A 9,747-nucleotide genomic window follows, 5' to 3' on the forward strand; every position below is an offset into this window, starting at 1 on the left:
GATCTGGAGAAAACCAGATCGAGTGAGTGTCCCTCAGTGTGCGTAGGGGAATTAGTCCATTGAGAGAGACCAGAGGAGGATGTCAGGGAGAGGAGTTTGGAGCTAGCAGAGTTGTTAGATATATCTAGAGGAATGTTAAAGTCACCCAGAATAAGACAGGGGATATTAGGAGAGAGGAAGAAAGGGAGCCAGGCAGAGAGGTGGTCAAAGAACTGCGAGGTAGGACCTGGAGGGCGATATATGACAGCAATTTGAAGAGAGAGTGGAGAGAAAAGACGGATTGTGTGAGTTTCAAAGGAACAGAATGAGAGGGAGGGAGGGCTTGGTATATTCTGGAAGGTGCAGTGAGGTGAGAGAAGGATGCCTACACCACCACCCTTTCTGCCATCAGGCCTAGGAGTGTGGCTGAAGTGTAGTCCTCCGAAGGAGAGTGCAGCAGAAGCAGTAGTGTCATGGTATATATATATATATATGGTTCATACGATATAGCAAAACCACGCAAAAGTCATGTGTAAGTATTGCTGGATTCCCCCCCCCCCATGTGTGTTTGGACGTGATCTTATGTTCACTTCACTTTATATCGGCTCTTACCGTTTGTGAAAAGCCATTTATTATAATGAAAACCAGATTAAAATAGTACGGTCGAAAGATTTGCATTTGTTTCCCAAAATACCAGCCTGGCTTTTTTTTTTTTTTTTTTTTTTTTTTTTTACACACCTTCAAGGAAGTATTTGAAAGCATGTCCTGTGAGACGGAGACTCACACAAACCATGACAAGGAGGAAGATATGGATACGTTAGATACCCAGTGGGGGTGGTTCTACCTGGCAGAGTGCGGCAAGTGGCATATGTTTGAGGTAGAAAAAAGCTATTTTATTATTAGTAACTAAAATATGTTATTATGAAAAGTCTGAAGTTGGCAGTGCTGAAAAAGCCATAAACACACTAGGCAGGTGCCTTAGGGCAGCACAAGTGCTTTAGTGTATAATCCAACGGCATAGCAGTAGCCACTAGTGTGCCTAGGGGTTGCCAGAGGGCCTTAATTCAGCTTTGAACCTGGACAAGGCATGATGGTGTACGTCTTCTCCCCTAATTGTCCTGTTTTAGCTGATGTTGATCTTCCCTGATCCGCATCCTGATCATTGTAGGCAGGAGATATGGAGTTAATAAAACAGGTAACAGGTTAACCATAACTGACCTGTTTTTGAAAGCCGCAATCGTTTGTATTGACCTGAATAATATGGTTCACCCTTTCCCAAATGTATTGATTAACTAATGTTCTATGATTGAAACTTTACCGAATACTATAAATATACTATAAATTAACTTTTTATTTTTCTATGCAGCTCCCAAAAACATTTTTAAACTGATACTAGTAATAAAAGTAACTTAGTGTTTTTTAGACGGCTGCATATTATCCATTCATATGTGTCGTTGCTGTTATTTTAGCCCAGTCTACTAGTAAACCACCCTGACTCCTTATCATACTGCCTACTATGAACAGTAGAATGGCTCCATCTAATCCACCAGCTGGACTATAGAGGGGGCTTCATTTTTTTTTTCTCAATTCTAACCCACATTACTGTACACAGCACTTATTTTATGAGAAGAATGTTTTTCTATATGACTTAACCCTTTAAGAGTGTAACCTGTTATCAAGGTCACAGTTCTATTGGCCAGCAGTTGCCCTGCATTGTGTTCTGTTACTTTCCCTCCTCCAGACAACTCCATCAGCAACCTGTTCGATCAGCAGCCAGGACATCGAACTGAGCTTCAAAATGAACCCGAAGGGAACGGTTCCATTCACAACTAACAAGTTTAACTACATACTCGATTTTAACGGTGAGCATTTAAAAAGATCTTTTGCTCCTTCAATAAAGAACTGAAACAATAGAGCTGTGAAAATGTAAATTGTCCTATTTCTCTTTTATAGAGATGAACCAAACCAACTTATTCACAGGGAAAAAACGACCAATAAAAAGAGCTCCCTTTTCTATCACTGCTTTCAGGTACAGAGAAAAAAGTAGCAATTTAGAACTCTCGATAGATCTTCCAAAAAAAAATAAATAAAAGGAAAATGTTCAAATTATTTGGCCAAGTAATTTAATAAATCTAAAGTTGCGATTGAAGGAGCGTTTAAATGTCCGCAGCCTTCATTTTGCAATTAAAAAAAAATGGGATTTCTTGAATTCAGCTTCTTTTTCAAGACTTTCCTTTGCCGTTACAAAATTTAACAGGTATCAGCAAAAATAACGTGTTATTATTCATTTGTATGTTTAGTTTGGTTTTCTAATATATGGGTACTTCATATATTCACTTAATTTACTAAAGGGTTTTATGCATACACCTGGGTGCCGGCAAACCCACCTTTGGTGATACGGAGGTTTAGACCTCTTTATATTGCAGCAGTATGGGGAATGGCTCACGATGCAGTTATAGTAATAAATACCCAACCTTTTACATTGCATTTCTTTTGTACTGCTTTGAAAACAAATGCAAACCCAGAAGCCTATCATTTCAAGCCGTGATTTAAAATTCACAGTAGTTTTAATCGGAGTGTAAAATGCGGGCGGTATACCTTGTAAATGAATGAAGAGATACTAATGCGCAGCTGATGCAGTCCCGAGAATCAATCAGGAAGTACGTCTGGTCACTGCGTTAGTCTCTGCAAAACCATGACTGCTGGCAGCTATACTGTTCCTGGTGTTCAGATGCTCATCGGATTGCCTGTCGATGCATTTCCATGAAAGCAGTCTGTTTCCCTCCCAATTCCTCTTTAACGTGATCTTTCCTCCCTCCTACTTCCCGTGCAAAACTATTGACCACATACTCGTAGAAGGCTATATGGTCTGGTAGGGCATGAACGTGGTGGCTGTAGCGTTATGAACCTGCTACTTGTGTTATGTGCTTAAAACTGAATTGTGGATTTTTTCTTTCTGTGATAGTTACATCTGTAGTAACGGCTCAATTCCACTTCCATCCCACTGGGAGCACGTGAACAACGCAGAACCTTACCAGGCAAGAATACCTTCTTTCTTTTTTATTCTTTTTCTTTTTTTTTTTCTAATAAAACGCAATTAAAACATAGACTTTTTTTTCCTTTCCAGCTCATTCCTCTGGTCACGTTCTCCAATGAATACAAGGAAGTTGCTGATCTGGTCGGAAAGTCGATGGATAGGGACCGCATTTATAACATTCAAAGAATACAAAATATAGACTTGTGGGAATTTTACTGCAGGTGAGAAATCGGGTTAGTGGCGTAACTGAACTCGGAAACATGGCTTTTTTTAAGTACAAGATAAGAGGAAAAATGAATTGTTTTATAAGACTTTAAAACATTACACCAAACCGGCTGTCCGGAGGATCGCTGATAATCATCATACTTGGCGAGACAAGGCCCAAGTATGGAAAATGAGGATAGCGACATGGGTTTAAACTGTAAGCTCTTTGGTCCGGAGTCCTACTTTCCTTAACACGTGCATATTTATTGTACCCCGATCCAATTACTTATACATTACTGTTAATAGGACTGCACTTATTGTACTTTTGTTATCCTGTAAACCATAAGGCTCGAAGTAAATCTTTTAGTGCTTAAATATAAATAAGTGCATACAGATCGGACAGACAGGGCAATGTCGTTTCCCAGACCAAGAGATCAAAGTTTGCCCGAGAATCTGCTATAATTCCCAAAAGCTCCCAGTTATAGCAGTTATGGAAGTCGGCAACAGCCTCGTGCCATCTGTTGATTAGACTTTTTTAAATTGACCTGAAACCAAGAAAAGTGAGATACAGCATAGAACTAAATCTGTCTATATGCTGTATATGCAACTAAGCCGTATAAAAATCACCTTCATAATGTCTACCTTATACTGTAGTTTATTTTTCTAGAAGCATTTACAGCGTCCCACCTCCTTCTATACCAGTTCTGATGCTAAATAATCAGAGAATCAGAACGGGAGGATACATTGCATGTTGGGCTGTGAAATGTTCTAAATCCAAGAGACATAATGCATGCTTTTCAAAATGTCTTAAATCTAGAAACAAATTGTAGCACATGATATATACAGTTTATCATTTAGTAGTTATGTGTTTGTTAGTAATTTAAAAAAAAAATGGCATTTGTTTTAATAGATATCTTTTACTTTTTTTCTCTAGGCATTTGTGTTTCCTAATTCCTCATTAAAAAGTGTTTATTTACATGACGTGAGAAACATCCTACCTAAGTGTTATAAAAATCTTTAGAATCTCAAATAGTACTGTATTGGCTCGATTAAAGTTTGGTGCTATTTAAAAGAAAACTATATTTTTAATGAAAAAATACACCGCTAATAAAAGGAATACATGTATTTAACATTTTTTGGTATCTATTATGCAGTTAGTCAGCATATGTTATGTATATAAACAGAAATTTGGAAAACCAATAGCCATTTTAAGATACCCCCTTAATTCATAATGCATTATAGATCTGCCCCTCTGGTTATGTCACGCCGGTGCTCTGCTATAAAAGCCCCGGTGGAAGTGCCGGCATTGCGCATACGTCCACCGGCTGCCGGAGAGGAGGATCCAGGTCCCCTGCAGCGCTGCGGGGAATCTGGATCCTAAACCGGCTGCTTGCTCCGCAGCAGGGCTAAATAAAAAGAAAAAAACACACGTACCCGGAACGGCATGTCCCATGCGTCGGGCTATACGAACTGTGCATCTCTGCGCTAAACCCCGATTATAGTCTGCACCCCCACTTCAAAGACTAAAGTGGGGGGGTGAGTGTGGCCAATATGGTATTTTTCTTTTTTCTTTTTCTTTTTTTATATATACTATAAAACAATCATATTGTTGGTTTGCATTTTCCTTGTATGTTTTCAGGTGCTGCTAATTCTGTTTTACGTATTATTAGGAAAAAAGCACAGCTGAAAAAAAAGAAAGGGGTGTCCAGTATTAAGGAGGAAATGCTGTTTCACGGCACTGGTAGCGAGTTTGTTGATGCCATATGCATTCACAACTTTGACTGGAGAGTGAATGGGATGCACGGTACCGTGCATGGCAAAGGTGAGGAAAACGTATTCAATGTATCTCCGTTTTTGAGACCATCCTCTCCACTCCCATCTTGCTTGCTATTTTTTATAGTCTCTGTCCCTTGTCTTATTTTCCCCTTTTTGGCTTGCGTTTTGCCTCTTTTTTTTTTTCCCTCCAGAAACGATCTCTTATTTATGTTCCTTGTTTTTCTTTTAATTTATTCACCCAGCTTTTAGGTGCTTGTTTGTCCCGTCTCGTTTGTCTCTTGCATAGGGCTGCACATCTCTAGTCTTTGAGTGACGGAAACAGGCCAGGAATTCTATTTATCGGAAAACGTTATTAACATTATTTTTTTTTTAAATTTAAGCTGCCTGTACTCAAATTGGGATATACAAACATGGTGGCCCTTAAGGGTTGCAGTTGTGTAGATCTGTTGTATAGTTTGTCCAGGAGAATAAGCTCAACGCTCTAATGAGGTCCTTAAAAGCCAAAATATGTTTTTGTTTTTTTTCACGCACTGTTCTGTTGCTCGCATTTCTTTCCCAATCAGTTCTAGAATTCCTTTCGTTTTTTTTTCTTTTTCAAGGGACATATTTTGCCCAGCAAGCATTATATGCGAGTCAGTACTCCCGAAATAGTTCAAAACATGGAAGCACGTTACAAGCGCACGGAATTAACCTTCAACAGGTTTCATCTTGGGCAAAGAAATCTATGTTTCTCGCAAGGGTACTTGTTGGAGAATATGCCCTTGGGGACCCTAAATATATTCGACCTCCTTCCAAAGATGGTAGCTTGATCAACCTTTACGACAGCTGCGTGGACAACATATTCAATCCTCTAATTTATGTGATTTTCGACAGTAACCAAATCTACCCAGAATATTTAATTCAGTTTACTTGAAGTGCACTCAAATATTCTGGCCAAAGAGTGGCGGTAAATACAGGATCGGCAAAGTCAACCTTCTTCTCTTTCTTACCACACCCCTATTTTTGGGGTTATTCCTCGAATGGGAAATCCTTTTTTTTTCTTTTCTTTCTTTCTTTGGAACGTCCATGTTTTCAATGAAGCCATTAAACCTAAGGCAACTTTGAGTTTGTGGTTCCACAACGTGACAATTCTACTGAAACGTTTTCATATGTTAGCACTTACTTTAAAAAAAATGTTCTTGAACGTTTTGATTGAGTGTGTTTTTTTTTTTTTTGTTTTATCAATGATTTCAATGAGTTTAACAGACTTTACAGCTATAGCCAGACATTCTTTCTCTGTTCTTTGGGTCTGATACAAATGTAATTTCAAGAGGGATTGGGGCAGTGCCATTCGGTCACTGTCTGGATCAGGATTTTTATTGACAACATCGGCCATTCACAGTTACCCCTTGGTCTCAATGGTTAACATGATTAATCAGGCCATGCCATGCACGTAGCGGATGTTGGATGTTAACACCAGGTATTTCTCCATTTTTGTCTTAGGAATGGGGCAGAGAATATAGGTTACACAGTGCTGGCCTGTCCTAATGATGTTTTTCATGTGCCGGTAATTCTTTTTTTTTTTTTTTTAAAAAGAGTGCCAGATAATTGAATAGGTAACTTGCTGCAAATCGACACAAGGGTATGTACATGTAAGAAAAGCAGGCCGATCAACGGTAAGTAAATTTAGTTATTTAAGTCAAAGATACCAGGGCAGCCTCAGTAGGTCTCAAAAGAGTTTGTGCCTTCTGCTCATATTCCCCTCTGCCTATATTTAGTTTAATGTGGGTTAAGAAACCGCAGGAACGCGTAGAACATCTCTATGGGATAGAGTGACCCAGCGACCCTGGATCAGTGCTCCTCAACCCTCTCCTCAAGGCACAATTAACAGGATTTAGGTGTTAATCAGGTGTGTCCAAGGTGTTGCAAAAGTAAAAAAAAAAAAAAACACCTTGGGCACACCTGAGTAATACCTAAATCCTGGCCTGTTAGGTGTGCCTTGAGGAGAGGGTTGAGGAGCACTGATCTAGATGGTCCGTCTATCAAGTGTCCGTGTCGACGTCATCAGGAATCTTTATGGGCCCAAAAGGTAACATCTGTACTGCAAAGACCACAGGAGCTTGTGTTACGGACCTTGAATAGTAAAGAATGTTACTGTTTCTCTCTATAGGTATAAAAGCCATAAAGGAGTTGTGTAAAAATTGATATTTGTGTAGCAGCCATTGTATAGTAGACATTCACATAGGTGACATGTGATCAGGCCACCTATCTATGTTTACAGCTGAATCACTTTATCCATAATCCTGTTCCAAGCGCTTTGCAGGGTGCTGAGACCCAAACAGCGCATTGGAATATTACTACAGCGTACATAGTTCAGAAAAGAAGCCAAAGGTTTTTAATTGTTGAGCAACAACCCCATGAACCTCCGCTACCAAGGAAGCAAGATTATTGTAGAAACGCAACTGGAGACCTAAATTGTGGCCCCGTGCTTGAAAGAAGCATGCTATATGTAGCTGTAACAGGCTTTGTTTAAACTTCATAGCTAGATTTCGTATCTATCATAGGGGGTAATGCATAATAGACATCACAGAATGTATAAAAACATTTAACACTTGGCAGAAATTCCAAATGTTAACGGCGAGGGTCTTTAAGCATGTCAGTGACTGGCATAAGGGTTTGCTAAACGTAAGACAAGGTAAAGGACATATCTATTGGAATCGACAGAAATCCAGAGCTGGAATCACGACGGGGACGCTATGTACAAACGCTGCCTTGAAAATTGCCGCTAGGCAACCTTTGCTCTGATACTAACCCTTCAAGTGCCAGCGATGTGTTCAATGCACTGAAACATTAATGTGAGTCTTTGTCTTAGATGTTTAAAACGTGCATGTCTATGCGACGTATGTATCAAACATGTATCGAGCCGGTAAAGTTATCCACATACCTAATCCAAGGATTCCGTAAACGTGTTCAGCTAAAACTAGCTTTACTCCATAGATATTTATTGACAGCGAGGGGGATATGGACAGAAAGTCAACCACCTCCATGACTCAAGACGGCACTGAATAACAGGCTGGCTAAGGAACAGACAGTAGGCATTTATAAATCCGTAACAATTATTAAATATAAGACACGAGTACCACTTCCTGAGAGAATGAAAATCTGATATACAAAAACTAATAATAAAAAAAAAACAATATAAAACATAAAAAGGTAACATTTTGGTGCTGTTTTAGTCTGCGCCACAGTATGATGCAAAAAAAAAGAAGAATCTTATCACTTGGATAGAGCTCTAGGAGCGTCCTTTACCAGCAATATAACGCGATTAATACAACATTTCTGCAACCAAATCGAAATATACCAGGAATCCATGAGTGGCTAAGAGGAGATTTTCGCATTTAGTAACCCAGGTTACAACACACAGTGAGAGGAGGTTCCAAAAGATTGCAAAAAAGAAATGCTACGGTTACGATGTTTTACTTAGTTCTGAAGAAGCCCAAATAGGGTGAAACGCGTTAGGGCACTGGCATCTCTGTTATTTCATCACAATTTTATTGGATGTTATTTTCACCTTTCATATGTTAAATCAAATGTTTTTAAATATTGATCATATGAATATTTATTAAAGAAATTGTGTATTTTAATTGTGTAACCGCATTATTCTTAGCGCATATACCAGCATTCACATAAAAAGGTAACATGCTGCACAGCGTGGGAATTTGGCTTATAGCGAGTTATTAAACTGCAAAACAAGGACGATCTAACACTTCTACTGATCATGACATGTATAAAACGGGACCGGAAGAATTTTTCATACATTAGAAATGAATAAGCTACTGCTCTTGCGCATGACTCCCTGGGGATGATTACTCTATTTTCTACCATTATGGATTCCCTTTATTATTTTTCAAGGACATTTATGACATTTATGTAATTTTTACTCTAAATGAAGATTTTTTTTTATGAAATGTCTCTAAAACTAAGGTTGCTGCTCTATTTCTGTACATCTTCATATAACCTTGGTAGAACGTTTCGTGTGATATGGAAGATAATGACATTTGCATTGAGTAGTGTAATGGGTTAAATACATTAAGGAATAGAGTGTCCTTATCCGCACTCCTTGCAGTTATCCTGTTGTCCCATTAGGGGGCAGCACAAATCTATAGTTCACCGGTGACTGACATCTGTGTGTGTGGGTTGTCCATGTCTAGTCTTCTCTCCTGAGCCACACAGTTGCAGTATTTTGACACCTGTGTCTATAATGTCCACTAACTGCGCATCCTTTCATGTGCGACTAACATGGTTTTATAACTGGGGCTTGTATGTCAAAAAAGATGAGAAAAAAAAATAATAATGGAAGAAGTATTTAAAATAAAATTAAAATATTTAAGTGGTTTTATTTATTTGATTACAGTGTGTGTTTTGGGCTAGGGATTAACCGTTGCCATTTTCAGAATGCAATTCTAATAACAAAAATACAATTTCAAAAAAAAAAAGGGGGCACTAATCGCCCTGCCTTGGTTTATAAGTAGCCCTATTTATTATCAAAACCTTTAAGTGTTTTTATCTGTCAGCTAGGATAACACATCTAGAACACATATAGGAAACAAATATAATTATATGTGCAAAAAGCATATTATATGTACACTATTGTTCTTTTGAAACGCAAAATGACATCATATTGATACTAATGATATAACATAAGCAGTCAGTTTGGTTATTCCCCTGTATGCTGACGTGACTTTCCCTAACATGGAGTAAGGTGTGAAATT

At 38.6% G+C, this 9,747-nt stretch overlaps 1 protein-coding gene across 1 annotated transcript; it reads left to right on the top strand.

The window, feature by feature from the left end:
• Positions 1 to 775: 775 nt before the first annotated feature.
• LOC149287290 (protein mono-ADP-ribosyltransferase PARP11-like) lies at positions 776 to 5,909 on the top strand. Its single transcript, XM_089493118.1, has 7 exons — positions 776 to 856; positions 1,721 to 1,841; positions 1,933 to 2,008; positions 2,945 to 3,017; positions 3,107 to 3,237; positions 4,891 to 5,042; positions 5,596 to 5,909. The coding sequence occupies exons 1-7, from the start codon at positions 788 to 790 to the stop codon at positions 5,907 to 5,909; spliced, it is 936 nt and encodes a 311-aa protein (XP_089349244.1). The 5' UTR covers positions 776 to 787.
• Positions 5,910 to 9,747: the final 3,838 nt, after the last annotated feature.

This window comes from Sceloporus occidentalis, unplaced genomic scaffold (genome assembly GCF_023333645.1).
Source record: "Sceloporus occidentalis isolate IW3139 unplaced genomic scaffold, rSceOcc1.0.p SCAF_62, whole genome shotgun sequence".
Taxonomy (NCBI): Eukaryota; Metazoa; Chordata; class Lepidosauria; order Squamata; family Phrynosomatidae; genus Sceloporus; species Sceloporus occidentalis.

What these genes read in the sequence shown, in the direction of transcription:
- LOC149287290 (XM_089493118.1), top strand. Translation starts at nt 788, where the DNA reads ATGGATACGTTAGATACCCAGTGGGGGTGGTTCTACCTGGCAGAGTGC. An exon ending in GCAAGTGGCATATGTTTGAG is followed by an intron (nt 857 to 1,720) that starts GTAGAAAAAAGC and finishes TCCCTCCTCCAG; the next exon opens with ACAACTCCATCAGCAACCTG. An exon ending in TTTTCTATCACTGCTTTCAG is followed by an intron (nt 2,009 to 2,944) that starts GTACAGAGAAAA and finishes TTTCTGTGATAG; the next exon opens with TTACATCTGTAGTAACGGCT.